The sequence below is a fragment of the Buteo buteo genome, chromosome 23 (genome assembly GCF_964188355.1).
Source record: "Buteo buteo chromosome 23, bButBut1.hap1.1, whole genome shotgun sequence".
Lineage (NCBI taxonomy): Eukaryota > Metazoa > Chordata > Aves > Accipitriformes > Accipitridae > Buteo > Buteo buteo.
Window position 1 is genome coordinate 14,736,744 of NC_134193.1, and position 16,525 is coordinate 14,753,268.

Consider the following 16,525-nt stretch of genomic DNA (forward strand, 5'->3'; position numbering starts at 1 on the left):
GCCTGACAGCATTAACGTAGCTGTGTGGAGGCAGAGCCGGCTGCCGGGCTGGCAGCGCTCGGGGTGAGCGGGTGCCCGTCCCTCCCCACGGCCCCCCAGCCTCCTTGGTGCTGTGCTCGGCAGCACCGGCCGGCGCTCAGCACCACCTCCAACCTGCCCTTTCCCTTCCCCAAGGCTGTAAAGCAGCAGCAGCCCTGTTTTACAGGTGGGGATGCAAGGAACAGCATCCTCCGAGGACCGACTTGCAGAGGGAAGGGGGCTTCCAATTTGCAGGATGGTGCTCGGCACGGCAGCCCTGCATCCTCCAGAGCCATCCTCCCTGGCTATAGAGGGGGAAAACACTCAGTGCCTAGCAGGTTCTTTGCAGTGAGGGAGCGCCGACACAAATCCTCTCCTCCCTCCAGCCACCGAACCATTTTGGCTGCCTATCTGCCCCCAACACCCAGAAACTCCCCGGACTTGCTGCACCTCTGCTGGGGGGGGGGAATCAAATGGGGGCTGCGCGCGTGAGCGAGGCGCTCCCCGTGTCTTGGGGCTATGCCAAGCCGAAGAAAAAGCCGGGATGAGAGGCAGAGCCAGAGGTAGGGATGGGAAGGGACCCCGGTTAGGGCAGACGGCTGCTCCCCAGGGAGCGTTCTGCCGCGTGTTGCTCTGACATCCTGTTTGCTGTGCAGTAATAATCCAGCAAGTAAAGCTGGCTCCACGGGTAGCAATTTGGGTTTTCTCCATATTAATGGCATAAAAGCAACAGTCTGAAACTGCAAACAGCTCTTAAACAAAAAACTCTATTCCCTCGTGGCAAAGAGACGGCAGAAAACAGATAAGGAATGAACAAACAACCCATTTGGAAAATAATCCCCCAGTGATTTGGGGACGGCGTGGAGTTTGGGCTCTGCCCCACCACAAGGCAACGGGGGGAAAATCGCTCTAATCTAGTCTTTAGCGAGCTGGATCCACTGCTGAGCCTCCCGGCTAGACCGAGAAGTGTGACTGGAATAGATCAGCTCCAATCCCATCTATTTATTAACACCACACAGCATTTCGCCAAAAAGAAGAACCTTTTTTAAAAAAAAGAGAGGGATGCCCAGAAGGCGGCAGCTTAAATGTACTTTCGGCTCAACAGTGGAAGGAGCAAGGAGCGGGTTCTGGTGTGTGATGAAAGATCTCTCGTCTGCCCCCCACCAAAATGCCTGCAAGGGACCACACAGGAGAAGCATCACCGGAGGAGTGCATTGATTTAAATCCTTGCAACAGCAGCAGCAGCAATGATGTGGCGCACTCCTCCGAGCAGGAACCTTGGCACTGGCTTGTCCAACAGGTCAGTCGAGCACCCTAGCCACCACAGCGATAATTGGTGGTTATTAAGCCACCTCAATACTGAAAGAGCTGTCCACAGAGCTCCTAACTCATGACGGCTTGAGCTGAGCTGCAGGGATGCTGCGGTGCTCACGTCCTGCTGGGCTTGGCTTCGCTGTCCCTGATGGATGGGCAAAGGGTTCTTGGCACCAGCATGAAGGGAGGTGAGAGCAGGGACAGGCTCTATGCAGCACAACGAGGTGTGACACCAGTGTTGGTGTATATATGGAGCACCGATAGTGCACACCAGTATGAACTGTTCTGGCAGCTGCCCCCTCCTTGTTGCAGGTACCTTCATCGGAGCGGCCAGTATTTGATTCCTCCACCCTTCTCTTGGGTGTTACCGTCTCCTCAGTCATGCCACCAAAGTGTTTGGGTGCTGCCTGACCCCCTTGGATAAAATGATGTAGGTTAAAGGCAAAAACCAAAACCTGAAGCAGCACTGACTAGAACCGCACACTGGTCTCAGGTCTGGGACCTTCAAGCTGTGCAGCTCTCCCATTTCATTACCAGCCTGGCATGCCGCATGCTCACATCAAACACCATCCTTACTCTGCATCGTAAAGGTACCCACTGCACATCCCCATCCTCTCGAGCTGGCCAGACACAATAAAGCCATCGGTGCTACACCAACTCCATCCCAGTGCCGTGCCGAGCTGCGGCAGGGAGGACCCCGCAGCCATCAAAAGGGCAGAGACTAATCCGTGCTGCAGACCGTTAGATGGTAAAGAGACCACCCCAACTGCAACGGGATGGAAATACTGCTGTAACTGATAGGTGTTGCCCAGGCCAGGGTGTGTGAGATAGCTTTTCCCAGCACAAAGGCTTCCTCCCAACACCATGCTGACATGCCTGGCGGATTGAGAATATCCTATTTATTAAAGACACTGAAGATGCGGCGACATGGGAAGCAGACACCATTCAAAGGACTGTCACATCTGCATAGCTAAAGGATCCCAGCAGTTATAAATCCCTCTAAAATACTCAGCCCCTTGTTCTGATAGCAGGTTCTTGCTCCTACTTTGCAGAAACAGGCTTTTAATCCCTGGTATTAGGCAGCTTCCTGCTATGTTTCAAATGCACCAAATTAAGGGCTTCTTTAACAGCTGGTGTCTTAATGCTCAGAGAGGTTCTTGAATATCTATGAAAATCAGAGGCAAATTACATCTTTTAGTTAATAATTTCTTCTCCATTAACCTCCTTCTCTTCCCTCGTTAGGAGATGATGTAATGGTGCTTCTACGGTGTAACCCTCCGACATACCAGGCAGCCTGGCCGCGGGGAAGGTACGCTGCGTGTGGGGAAGCGAGCCCTCCTCATCACTGCCTGGCGCTTTTGGAGCCAACATTCAAATGGGAAAGGGTGGCTGTGCTGACCTTCCAGGCTACTGAAAGCATTTCTGGAGCAAGATGTGCTGCCTCCTGCCCAGCTCCGAGCTCTGCAGAGCCAGCGCATCGCATGGTACAACCTGCAACACGTGGGCACGCTTTCCAGGTTGCTCTTGTTTCAGACCTGCTTTCTCCTGCCCCTTACAGCTGTTAGACCCAGCACTAGTCCCACAGCCAACATCAGGCACCGAAAACCCTGTTTGTGATGGCAAGGTCGTGCAGAGCACCGGGTTCACACTGCGCAGAACCCACTGGGAAAAGCTTCCCTTCACTGCATGCACCCCAGCCATCGCCCATGCGGTGCGGCAGGAGCGCTGCCAGCCATGGGAAGGACAACAGATCATTAACAGCCCTTTTGTTTTTTTAACCTGAAAACCTGTCAACCAGAGCCCTAGGGAGTGCACTTTGGGCTCTGACCCCTGGAAGATGCAATCCTGAGAGCAAAGAGGCTGAGGGCAGCGCTGGCAGGAACCGCTCCTGGTCCAGCCTGGGACTGTCCAAACCCACCATCCCCAGGATGCCCTCAGACGGCATGACTTGGAGAAGCTACATCTCCCAGGATAAACCAGACCCACAGACAACCCTGCGTGCTTTCTGGCTTGAGTTTAGCCCCGGGGACAGATGTGTTTGCTTCCCGGCAGCAACAAAGCAGCCCTTAGACTCCAGCCCTGGCTGAGGCAGGGGAAGGATGGCTTTCCAACCCTCCTGCTTTGCAGTGCAAGCAAAGGCCAGGCTACACATGAGCTGGAGAGGAAATTAGAGCCTCTGCAAAAGGAGGTTTGGTGCATAGAGACTGACAGAACAAGCTGGGGCTGGACCTTGTTTGGGGGGAGCCCTCCTGGGTCTGGCATTTCCAGGAGATGGGCTTGGGGAGTTTTTGAAGCCCCCAGACCTGCTCAACCTGCCAGCTCATGGAAAATTTCAGCTCTGCAGCCCTCGCTCTGCTTTGACGGACCCACTGACACTGGTAACGTGGGAGAGAGAGAAAGCAAAGAGGAGCCCACTGGGAAAATTGCATTCGTGTACTGTCAATTCTCACTTCCAGCAAAGGCTGCAGCTCTGCTGGCTCCAAGCACTCCACTGGCTGTGGCTTTCTGAGCACCTTTTTGCTGGTGGAGCTTGTAATTCATCTGCCATCAAGAGTGCAAAAGGCCAGGGTTCCACGTGAATTCATAGCTAGGAAGGCTTTGCATTCAGCTGGGGGAAAAAGCACCCAGAAAAACACTGTGGCCAACAGTGATGAGCACCCACAGCTGCAGCTAAAATTGGAGGCAGCAATGAGGTCTCAGTGCCTTAATAGGAAAGAAACCCTCAGTGCACTGGCAGATGCTGGGCAAGGAAGAGTTGTGTCTGGGTGGGATGTGGGCTGGATTCTCTCCTGACAGTACTCAGAGTTGCTGCTTTGAAACTCATACACCCGCCCTGGTTCACACCCGATCCAAATGCAGCTGCATTCATTGAAACAAAGCAAAATAAATAAATCAACTGATTTTCCAGCCCTGAATTCAGCAGCTATCAGCAAACTCTCCTCCATGAGCACTGCAAGGTGAAGATCTGGGCTGTTCAAACCCTGCTCTCCCCACCTGCATTTTACCCTTGGCACTCCCGATATACCCGGCATGCAGCTTGCAAGCACCCCCTGCTATCTGCTCCTTGCACTCTGGTGGGGTATTTACCTTCATGCTATATCCACAGCTCCTCCCAGGACTACAGCTGGGAGCACTGAATAAAACCAGCTCGCATAGGTTGAAAACACGCCAAAGGGAACGCTCTTTCATTCTACACGCAATTAAATGGCAGAACTCATTGTCGCAGGGTATCACAGAGATGAAAGGCATCAGTGTTCAGAAAGACATGAGGCAACACTACTGAGAAAAGCCTGTCGAAGGCGATTAAACACTCATCTGATGAGACACACACTGGCCCAGGAGGGTCCCATGCTGCTGCCTGCAGGAAGCATGAGCAAGTAGGAAAAGCATGGATGCTTGTTGTCTTCTTGCTCTTCCCCTAGTGAATGTGTCAGAGATGCTGGCTTTGCACCAACGGACCTTGGTCCCACCTCACCATCCCGATGTTCCCAAAACCAGGAGCAGAACCGGGCCATACCTGAAAGTCATCTGGAACACCTGCCCTTGGTTGACATGCTGGCTCCTGTTGTTATAGCCGTGAAGCATCTCCCCAAAGAGGGTGTCGTTGAACTTGGCATCCGACTTCAGGCACTTGGGGCCCTCGCAGATGTCAGACAGCATCAGGCAGGACTTCCCATCCGGGGCCAGCTTGTACTCCTCCACGCACCTGTAAAGCACCACAAGCTACGTCAGATGGGCCACCCCACGAGCATGCCACCCCACGAGTCCTGACACGGGACGAGTCTCTGCCGAGCCCACCCGAGCATCATGAACACCTGTGGTGGCTGCCTGGGAAGGCGCAGAGGTTGCAGAGACCACATGCTCTGCAGCAGCTCGGTTGAGCGATCAGTGAAGGAGCGCTCGGCTCCCAACACCCATCCTTCCTGCAGCGGCACGACCCTGCCTGCCTGCAGCCACGCTCTCCTGCCTGCGAGCTGCCCCCGCGCTGGAGAGCAGAGCTGAGCCCACCGCGCGTCCTCTCCTCAACCGTTGCCGACGGCCCCTGCCCGCTTGGTGCCCTCTGACGCCGCTACGGTGCAGGCACAGACATTCCCCAGGCAAGAGCAAAGCGAAATCAGGCTCCTGCTTCTGTTTTCCACCCAGCAGTGCCCTCCTGCAAGGAAGCTGCTCCAGCGTGGCTGCTCCTTTGCTCCTTGGGCCCGCTTTCAAGCTTGTTGTGGGCAAGATGCACATGCTCATCCTCAGCAGACACTAAGGGAAACTGAGGCAGGCAGCAGGGATGTGATTTAATGACAGACATGAGAGATATCAGTGGCATCTTTTGCACGTGCTCATCCTGCCTCCTGTCCTCTTCTCCTTCCTCCAGCATTCTCCCCAGCATTGCAGCTCCCAAATGACAAAGAAACTTCTGTTCCCTGCCTGACCCTTCCTCCCTGTAGCCACAGCGCTCTGCTAAATCTGGGCTTGCTCCCCTCTCCCATTCCTCTACTGAGTTTTACTGCTGCAAATGAAACTCCCACCCGTCTGTCGCACTTTTCCTTGCCTGTTCCTGAAGTGCAGCTCTGCCTTGAAAAGAGATTATGAAAAAAAAGGGAAACAGTCTCTGTCTTGGGGATGGAAGACTGAAATGCAGATCCCTTGCATGGGTGCAGATGGAGACCACATAATGTCCCAAGATTTTCTAGACCCTCCCCAGAAAGGTTGCTGGTGTGTATATGTATTTCCAACCCCTTTTGCAGGCACAGTGGAGGCAACATGCTCTCTCTTAGTGACTCAACCGCTCTGTGCTGCTAAACAATAATAAAAAAAGGAGGCAGGGGGACCAGCAAAAAGGGATTAAAAAAAGAGAGAAGCTTATGTGGGCAGAGCTCCCTGGGCTGCTCTTCCCCGGGGAACAGCCAGCGGCCAAGGCTGCATGAAGTCTCTGCTGCACCTCCAGCATCGGGACTCGGTGGATGCTCCTCGGAGTTACTGCTAGGAACTTGCTCCCCCTCTCACTTGTGGGCATTTCCTTCCCCAAAGGGCTCCTTTTCCCCTCCTTCACTGTAGTCTTTCCCACAGAGATGTAAAGTAGACTCCTCGTGTGTCCGAGAGCGTGAACCAGCCAAGGGATACAATCTGCAGAGCCCCAGCGCCGGGGCAGGCGATGGGGCGATGGCTGGCTGGCTGCAGCTGTGCAGCATAAAGCCAGATAATCACTGAGCTCCTTTTAGAACATACTGCAGCCGGGGAGATTTTCCTGAGAGAAAATGCTAAATTGTGTAGGATTATAGGATCCTGGCCAAAATCAGGGATGAAACTCTATTTTAAGAGAGGCACAGGGGAGGAAAAAAAAAAATTAAAAAGTAGTATTTTTTAAACAAATCCTTCACCTTCCCCCCTCCAACACGCAATGTACAATTTTTGGGTCCCTTCACAGTGAGTCACAGATCAAACTGTACCGTCACACAGTGGGGAAGAGGAGGAAGGTGCATCTGCTCACATTGCTCCCTGCACTCCCATACGCTTTTGCCTGCAGGCAAACCAGGTGCCTCTATTCCTTGCTGGAAGTCGGTTCCATAAACAGCCTTTTTCTTGGGCACCCAGCTCCCTCACTGGGCATGCCAGCTTGGGGATGGGTGGCACAGGAGGGTTGGTGGGGATGGAAAAGGGCACGGGTTCTCTATCTGCTAGCGGGAGATGCAGGAGCATCGGAGGGGACTCACCCGCAGAACATGAAGATGGTGCTGGACGAGGGGTCGTGGGGCAGAGGGAGGGTCTGCTGGAGACAGAGCTGCTCGCAGCCGCCATTGAAGCCATCGGAGCAGTCGATCCCTTTGGAGTAGTCGTAGCAACCAGTGCCATCCTTCATGGGTCGGAGGTCCTCGGGGCACTGCAGCAAGAGATGGGACGTGGTAAGGTCACCCGTGGGTCCTCCTCTACCCTAGAGCCACAGCCCAGTGGGTGCTCTCCCAGGACACAGCCCACCCAAGAGCCAGTGCTGCTGAACTCCGTCTACATCCAAAGGAGATGAATTTGTCCTGAGTGATGGATGGGGCAGCCCCAAGGGCCTTGCATCACCTCGCATAGCCTCTGGGGAAGGGACAAGGACCACAGGGCAAGGGCCCCGTCTGCTGCAAAAGCCTCGCTCCCCATTCTCTCTCCAGAGGAGGGTGAAATCCTTGAGGCAGCAAAATCGCACAGCGATGAAGCCTCAAGCCAGTGTGGGGTGAAGCGTGACAACCCACTCTGTAACACGCTGGAGAAACCCTCTGCATTTGTTACCTCTTCCTCTGAGATGCAGAGATGTCTGGTGTGACCCCGAAAACACATCTCAACAGCTGGGACCAACCCAGAAAACCATCTCAGTGCTTGGGAGAGACCCAGAAAATCATCTCAACCCAAAAAACATCTCAATCTCAAAAAACCATCTCAACCCATGCCAGGCAGGCCAGCGAACGTGGCCTTGGCATCATCTCTGAAAGCATCTCACTGCCTCCCGCGGGAGGAGGCAGCTGCGGGCAGGACCAGCCTGTGGTGGAGGCAGAACTTGGGGAGGACAGGATCACAGCCCAGGCCCATCAGAACAGTTTTCTGCAACCGAGGGAACAATGCTGATTCAGACAAGCTGGGGATCTGGCTCTGGGTTTTAATTCCAGTTCCCCAGCTGGCTTTCCCTGTCCCAAAAGATAAAAGCCAGCAGGCGGTAAATGCCATCAATAAATTGTCACTCAGATTAAAGCACTCTTCTATTCCACTTGCGTTATTCATCCCTTTTCGCCAAACATGCACGCATACAAACAACAACAAAAAGGCCAGTCCTTGAAAAAATAAATAAATCTTGCCTAGGAGCAGCTTGCAATTAAAAATGCATTATGGAATTTCTTGAAGATGAGTTAGACTGGAGCTTGTACAGGTAGTGATGAAGGCAGGTTATAAATGGCCTCTGTCAAGCAGAAGAAAGGTTATAAAACCACTATACTTTGTGCTTAAAAAAGAAAATCAATTTTCCGTGTGTGGAAAATGCTGTACATATTAATAAAAGTTCAGGAGACCCTGAGCCCCACGCTCGCTGACACCGGCAGGGTCCCAACAGGAGATGGGCTACTGAGCCTCGCTCACTCTTGGCTACTCAAGAAGCAAACTGTCCACAGGGGACATCAGAAAGATGCTTTAGGGAGTCCTGGCCCACTCCATCTGAGCGATGAGAAGTTTCTCTCCACCTCCTAGAAACCCTGTGTCATTTCCCTACGGCAGCAACGTCAAAGCTGCTTCTGCCCCACCTGCAGCAACCGCGATGTCTCAGGCATCCCCATGCCCGACGTCCCTCAGACGTCTCGCTGGCTCCCGTGCTGTCAGCTCTGAAGCTCAGGTGGACCTTGCAAACCTCAGCACCTTCCTTGCAGGCACTGGATAAGGTGGGAAGGGGAGGGCGAAGGAAAGCTGAGAGGCACGAGGCTTTTCTAGCCAAAGGATGTTGGCACCAAAGGGCTCTGGAATAGGACGCTGCCCATCTCTGCAGAGCAGGCAGGGCACAGGCAGGGCACAGGCAGGGCCCCAGACAGGCAGCCTGGGAAACAGTAGCCCTGCCTAGGCACGAAGCAGCAGAAGACATGGGAGCAGGAAGCTTTCTAACTGCATATACACAATAAATATGAAGGAGGAGAGGACACTTAGAACAATCTGTGCTTTTCGCCACTGAGCTGCCTGGGAAACAGGATCAGGATAAGTGTGTTTGTGAATCTGCAGATATAACACTTATCTCCTGCGGTCTCCTCCACGTCTGCCGGCCCCACTGTAAGAATAAGAGCTGTGCAAATTGGCAGAAATGCATCTCCCTGGAGGACACGGAGGGCTGACTGCAAACAGCATCTTCCGCTCCACAGCACCGCGTCCGCCTCTCTGCTGCTCTCCCCACGCCGACAGGGATGGGGAAGTCTGGGACTCTACCCAATCCCCTCTGGAGCTCCCGAGGGACCTTCCAGGGTGCTGAAGGCAACTGAATGGGACCTTAAGTCAGCAGGAGCTACAGGATCACAGCCAGGGGATCAGTCACGGCTTTTCTGAGCTGTCACTTGGGACTCTCGCCCTGGCACTGATCCGTGTGCTGAGCTCAGCATCTTTCCCAGCCCACAGAGGAAGATGATGGCTCTTTCCCTGGGACTAGGTGAGTAGGTCACCAAAGCTGTCCCTCCCTTAGCCCCACTTTGCTCAAGGCCACCCTTGGGATATTCCTCCAGTTTTGGCTTTTAATCACTATGAAACGCGTTTCCTTTCTGTTTGTAATTATGCATCCTAATACACATTAATTATGGTAGACAAATAGCTCAGCCCAAAATTTGCAAAAGAAAGCACCCCCTCCCCTCCGCATCCATCCCTGGCTCGGTGCGGAGCCGGCTCTCCAGCCAGCTGTAGCATTGCAGCAAGAGGCTCTCCAGGGACAGAAAGCTTCGATAGCCAACGCACAAACACAGGACGTGTCCCTGCTTGGTGGGGCTGGGGGGCACAAAGATGGCAGGGACAGCGAGCCATGGGAACCGGCGAGCTCTGCAATTCGTGCCAGCCAGCAAAACCAACAAGCAGACAGCTGGAGAGGCAACGCCAGCCCCCTGCGCGGAGGGTTTTGCAGGGATGAATAGGTGGATGGAGCAACTATTGGGCACAATAAAACTTTATTACAGATCTCCCTGCCCCTGGAGCAAAGGATTTGCAATCAGGATGTCCCACCAATAGATCAGAGCAGGGGGAAAACTAAAGCCCATTTGGGTGCAACCATGTTCTTGCCCACACGAGTCAGAAATGACCCAGGAAAAAGATGGCTTGTGCTAATCCTGACTCCCTGGGCTGTGCTGAAGGGTCGGTCTGGGCTCTCGGGTGGGCTTACAAAACCAGCACTCACTCTGCGTTTGCTGGGCTTTTATAAAGGGCCAGATCTGTTATTGCTGACATTGATTTGTCTGGCTTGGGCAGCAGAAAACCAATAATTATGGTGAGTTTTAATCAATCCACCATCAATTCAGCTGCAGTTCAATTTGCGATCTGCCTTGGCAGTGACACAGGATGGGGGGCTGTGTCGGAAAATGATTAGAAAATCAATAAGCAACTCAGTCAATAACTCTGAGCGATCATGGGCAACACGCCCCTCCCCAATAGGAGGAAAGCTGGCGAGACGTGGTGGCCCCAGCCAACCACCTCTGCACACCTCTCAGCCAGATACAGGATGGATCCATTTATCCAGGGAGGTGAAGGGATCCTACAAACTGTTAGCCAGCAATTAAAAAGAAAAAGCTGCTTGTGGTTCACTACGTTGGACCCGTGCTGCTTGAGAACTTGCTTCAAACTCCCAGACCATCCTTCATCCGTGGATCTGACAAGCACAAATATCTCAGAGCTTGGGAAAAGGGTCTGGTGCTTAATCCACACTACAGAGAGGAAAAAGGAGGTAGGAGGAGACTCCAGCTCGTGGTCTGCTCTGAAAAACCAGGGAGAAGCTGTTACCATACAAATGTAATTCCACTGCCTTGCAAATCCACTCTGTCTACGCAGGACTGAATTGGTTTCTCTGCGGCAATGGCCAGCCGTGAAAATTGCTCTTGGGATTGGAAAAGAAAACTTAGTTTCTTGTCTTCTTGTGCGTTAGCACTGATAATACAGATCCTGCAAGCTAAACATGACCCACAGCTACAACGCCCAGACCCTGCTGCTGCCGATCGGTTTACGAAGGAGGAACTGCCGGCAGCTCAGCGGGGTTTGGCTGATAGCACGGCTGGGCACCGGCTCGTCCCCTCCCAGCCACGCTGGGCAGAGCACCCAGGTCTTTATTTCTGTGATTGCAGTCAGCAAATGGACTCCAAGCACGCACGGGGAATGGATATGCTGAATCAGAAAGTGCTATCTTTATCTGAATTTTGGAGAAACAGGCTTTTTTCCCCTTTAAATGACATCTCCAAGGTGACAGGGAGTGGCAGAGCTGGCAGGACGTGCTGCCACATGCCCACTGCCCCCCCGGGAGGCCACCAGAGCCAGCCTCGCCGATGCACGGGGCCGCGGTTTGGAATGAAACAGGATGGCCGTGCCCACCGCCGTCACCCCGGCACAGCGTGTGACATCGCACGGCCTCCTGCCACCAGAACTGGGCACAGCTCCTCTGCCCACCGCCACCGTCCTCAGCACAGCCAGAGCAAACGCAACAGGAGGAGGATCATCTTCAAGGGGAAAGAAAGCAAGCATCTGCTGAAACCCGTACAAGATTGCGTCTTAGGAAAATAAGTATCTGGACAAGTCCCTGCTCGCGTTAGTGAGCAAAGGCCCTTTTTTTTTTTTTTTTTTTTTTATTTTTCCTTTCTCGTTTACAAAGCTCATTAGCAGCGAGACAGGTGACGGGGTCACTGGAAATAAAATCAGAGTCTCATTACTGACAGATTCCCCAGACGAGAGGACACCAGCTCTCCATCTGAGCTGCCTGCCAGAGCTTCTCAGCTCAGCTCCTCTCTTCCGTTATTAAATTTAAAAAAAAAGAATATTTAATAAAGTGTTTCTGTAGAGAGTAAACTGCCCTTTTTATTATTATTATTACGCTTTCTTTTCTCAACAATAGCAGCCTTTTTGCCCAAGACTTCTCCTGCACCGGAGTGTCAGAGGTGATGCTCTGGCCTTAGGCGAGCCTGGCTCTTCAAAATGGCACAGGGAAGCTGCCAACAATGCCCTGCTCTCAGTGCCACTCCGGGTACCACACACCCGTGTCTGGATGCATCCGGAGGCGAGACCCAGGACCTCGGCCCCGTGCCCGGCACAGCTTCCCCAGACTGCATCCCCAGCACCGCTGGCCTGAGGCTGCAAAAAGGGCCGGTGGTGTCTCAGTGCGAGTGCAATGTCCAAAGGCCCTAACGACCCCCTTTTGTTTAGAGGCGTCCTCACTCCTCACCCAGGAACCTCTTCAGCGTGAGACAAAAACATTAATCTGAACCACTGCTGAGGTACAAACAAGTGCCAGCATTTTAATGAGCTCCAAACTATGCACTGGCATGTATTTTATTTGCTTGTTGGAGCTCAGAAATGATACAAATGCAGTAAACCCCTCTGTGTCCATATATATATATATTCGGGCAACTTTGGCTTATTCTGCCTTTGCTTTCTTGGCCCAGAAGGCCCCCGGCGAGCAACGCTCCTCAGCAGCAGCAGGACCAGAGTCTGGCTGTACAGAGCCCAGTCTCTACAGGTAAGATCTATCCCTCCTGTCCTAATATTTTGGTAAAACAGACCCAAAAGCTGGTCACTAAAGTGCCTGTTGGCTCCAGACAGTCCCTCTCCGGGCCACCCCTGCCTTGCCTCCTCAGGGCAGCAATGTCCTCGCCACCACCCGCCTGCACAGACCCCCCCGACACCCCGCCACGGGGGAGCATCCTTCCCAGAGGGAAACATTACAACTGTTTTCTGAAGCAACAGTCATTATCTTCCCACTCTTTTTTTCCCCTCCCTCCTTTCCCCTGCTTCCTTTTCCCTTTCAAGATCATCAATCATTATTTTAGCCTCAGAAAACCAAACCCATCTGTCTTCCAGGCTCCTGAGCACATGCTGTGATAGCTCACGCTCCTCGGCTCGCCCCCCCCGTGACAGCGAGCTGGGGGCTCCACGAAGGAGACCAAAGCTCTGGGCGATGAGGCAGCATCTCCTCGCCTCCGGTCACCGCACAGCGCTTGCGTGGACCCTCTCAGGCAAGTCACTATGTGTATGTTTGCATCTCAATTCAAAGTGGGATGACTTATTTATTTCAAGCAGCTGGTGGGATGCTATGTACACAGATATAAGTGTTCAGAGCTCCTAGAGCCAGGAAATCAAGCTAGTAGAAACCTTCCAGCTGCTTCCCTTCCAAGAGGCACCAACAACCCATTTTGGGGTGTGCTGGCATCTCCTGCCCGTCAGGGCATTTCCCTTTCCAGCCACAGCAGATGCTGGCACCTCCAAAAACGTTTGGGAGACCAGAAATTCAACTTGTGCCCCACCTGCCGTCCAGGGTACAGCCCAGCCACAATGCTACACACCAAATCCTACGACCCAAACCAAACCCAAAGACCCAACCCTGCTGTGACCAGAACACAGGAACCAACCCAGTCTGCTGGAGAGCAGAGGGGCAAAGGCTGGTGCCAGCCAAACCCTCCAAGGAATGCCGCTGAAAAAGCCAACGCTAGAGAAAATAGGGCTTTTATCACCCAAACTGCTTCCTCCCAGCACAGGCAGAGACCTCCAGCTCACCTCAGTGCCTCCTGAGCTATTCCACTTGCTTTTAAATTTGGCCACCACTCCCCGACATGGTGCAAACCCCTTTGAAAGCAAAGGCAGGCGGGCGGTGGGTTTGCCACCTGCCCTTCCGCTCCCTGCTGCGGCCAGCTACCAACCCCAGCGGCTTTTGCCATCTTTTGCTTCTCTCTCTTCCTCAAATCCCAGTTTCATTACAGGTAGTTACCTGGCTTATCAAGATAAATCCAAAACTGCAGGCTCCTTGGGAGGGGGGCTTGCTGTTGAGCTCAGGGGGCTTCTGCTTCCAACTATAACATACATAAGGAGTCATCTTCTGCTTCAAGGAGCCAGCTAAATTTTAAAGGCATTAGAAGGGAATGGTTTCCTCCCCATCTCCCTCCCTGGCGTATGCATCTCTAACATAATTAGCTAGGTGCCTTGTAAGGCAGGGACAGATAAGTTTTTATTTTTCAATGAACAACTGTCTGTCAGAAATATGCAGATTTGATGAAGCTTAAGTGCTTTGTGGGATTCCATCAGTTACATCTCAAAATTCATTGGGAAATTAGGAGAGCATTTAATTTTGACAAGGGTGAAATGTTTTGGTTTCCACTGCCTAATTTTGTTTTTATTTCAGGCTGTACACTGGAATAACACAATATGTAAGATAAAACTCCAGATGATAATGTTGGAATTAAACATTTCCCCCTCCTCCATAGAAAGGAGATGTTTTGAGGCAAAGTATTTCAGAATTTTCACATATGTTGGGGATTTCTGCATGGCATTTTGATTTGGGCTGAAACTCCCAAACACCCAATTTCCCCCCAGGAATATCAGTTCTCAGCATCATCCACTTCATTTTGAAGTACCTCCCCACTCCCCTTGGTGCCCAGACCACTCCATGTGACTTGTGCTGGAAGGAGGACACAGGAGAGGTAGCCACTGCCCTGCTCCTTCATTTCTGATCCCAGTTCTCCCTGAAATGGTTACACTCAAATTAAGCTGTTTCTCTGCTCCACTTTGCAGCGGCTAAGGAACAGCCCATCAGTTTGATGTGGAAGAGAGCAAAAGAGAAGGATTAGCTCCAGACAGGCCACGCTAAGGCTTATACGCCTGTGTGGACCATGCCAAATTTCTCTTCCTTCTCCATCTAAAAAGGCTGGGACTGACACCACACCAGTGTCACCGAGGGCCATAACTTCATTAAGAGACTCTCTGGTAGATGGTCTCCCTTCTGCATACTGCTGAGCCAGACAAACTCCCTCCTGCCTGACGGGCTGACCTCGTGATCGTGGAAGGGAACAGTTCACATCGTCCTTGTAGGCAAACTATACTTTTTTCTTGCTCAAATTAGAAATAAATCTGTGCTAGAGGAACCTCAGCCTGTGGTGATGATCAGCAGGATTCCATGTCTGTGCAGAACAGCAGTGCCCGCTGCCTGGGCTCGATGCGCTCTCCCACCTCTTGCTGACACCGTTCCTAAGGTGGGATGGATCCTGGAGCACAGCCACACTGTGAGCCCTTCCACATCCACCTGCAACATCTCTGGCCTCTGTGGACACCAGTCACTCTCTTCTGACTTAGAAGACTAACTCGCCAACATCTGCAGGCATCACAGATGTTGCAGAACCGTCAGACCACCCCACCTGCTGCCGCACCGCTGCGGTGAAGCTGCTCACGCAGCAGAGAAACAAGGAGCCTAATTCTACTGCTACCTCGGCATGGGACCCTGGTCTGCCTTCCTCACCACCAGCTGGGCAGCTCATTCCCTCCTGCTTCTCCAGGAGGTCCTCACAGTGACGAGGTCCCATCCCGAGAGGGGCCCCAGCGCTCAGACGCACACCTTCACTCCACGCCTGTGCCTGCCACCGCCTCCTCCCACGGCAATGCCAAGGACACCCAAGGTGCACCAGAGGGCAACTGACCACCTCCTCGCCCAGCTCACGTGCTAAGACCAAAGCTCACCTTCCTTGGAAAAAAAATCCTCACCCCTCTTATTCCCCTGGGGCTGCAATCCTGCCTTGCTGGGGCTTGCAAACGGGCACAGCCATGGGGCAGCAGATGCAAGAAACCCCCCCTTCTCCCTGGTCGGATGAGAGGATTGGCATCAAGGAGCGAAGCCAAGCTGAGAGACAGGTGTGGAAACCTGAATTTAAGCCACATTACAGGTGTTTCCTTCACTCCCTCAGGGCCAATTCACAGGTTTTCATCTCAAATTATAAATCACCAACATGTGAGGGTTAAGCCCTTTCCCTCCTTCAACATCCTCCCTCCAGGCTGAGCAGCTACCACTGTGCTGGTAGAAGGGATCAGCAATATACATTCCTTTACTGGTAATAATCTGACTTATTCCTCCAGCACAGTTTCTCCTGGTTTGCTATGATCCCTGCAAGATGGTACAAAATGCACACTGGACTCAAGGTACAGAGCAGAGCGATTTAGTGCAGATTTAGTGAAGCTTCCTGGGATTTTTTTTCTTGGGAAATGCCCTCGGCTTCCCCACATCCGACGGCAATTCGAGGGTGCAACAAGGAAAAGCAGCATGGAAACAGGTTTTCTAGAGCTTGGGGATTGTTTTGTTATGTTGCAAGGCCGGGCTCAAAGGCAAGGCTCCAGTTAGCAATGCCAAGGTCTTAGCAAGGTTGCAGCTTATACTTCCTAAAATTGCCCAAATAAAAAAGGCCTCCGATAAGAAAAGAACTGCAGAAAACCTTTATGCACTAATGCCATCTACTGGGTAGAGGTAAAAATAACAGAAAAGCCATGAGATGGAGGAGAAAAAAGGGCCCCGTGGGAAGTGTGGGATGGAAGCTGGGGACCTGTCACCCCTCCGGGTGGGGACCCCACTGCAGAGCCTTTGGGGTCCTCCAGGTGAGACCTCGCACGCAGGATTTTAACTTGCAAAGCGACATCCTCTTTTGTCCTTCATAAGCCCAAGGAGACTGTCCTAAGAGAGACTCCACCATGAGCTGCAAGC

The 16,525-nt window shown here is 52.7% G+C and overlaps 1 protein-coding gene across 1 annotated transcript in view; it reads right to left on the reverse strand.

The window, feature by feature from the left end:
* ASTN2 (astrotactin 2) overlaps positions 1–16,525 on the reverse strand; it is a 360,290-nt gene that overhangs the window by 146,488 nt on the left and 197,277 nt on the right. The window contains exons 12-13 of the mRNA XM_075056199.1: positions 7,038–7,204; positions 4,850–5,038 (exon numbers count right to left, since the gene is read on the reverse strand). Of these exons, the coding sequence (XP_074912300.1) occupies positions 4,850–5,038; positions 7,038–7,204 (356 nt within the window). The remainder of the gene's footprint in view (positions 1–4,849; positions 5,039–7,037; positions 7,205–16,525) is intronic.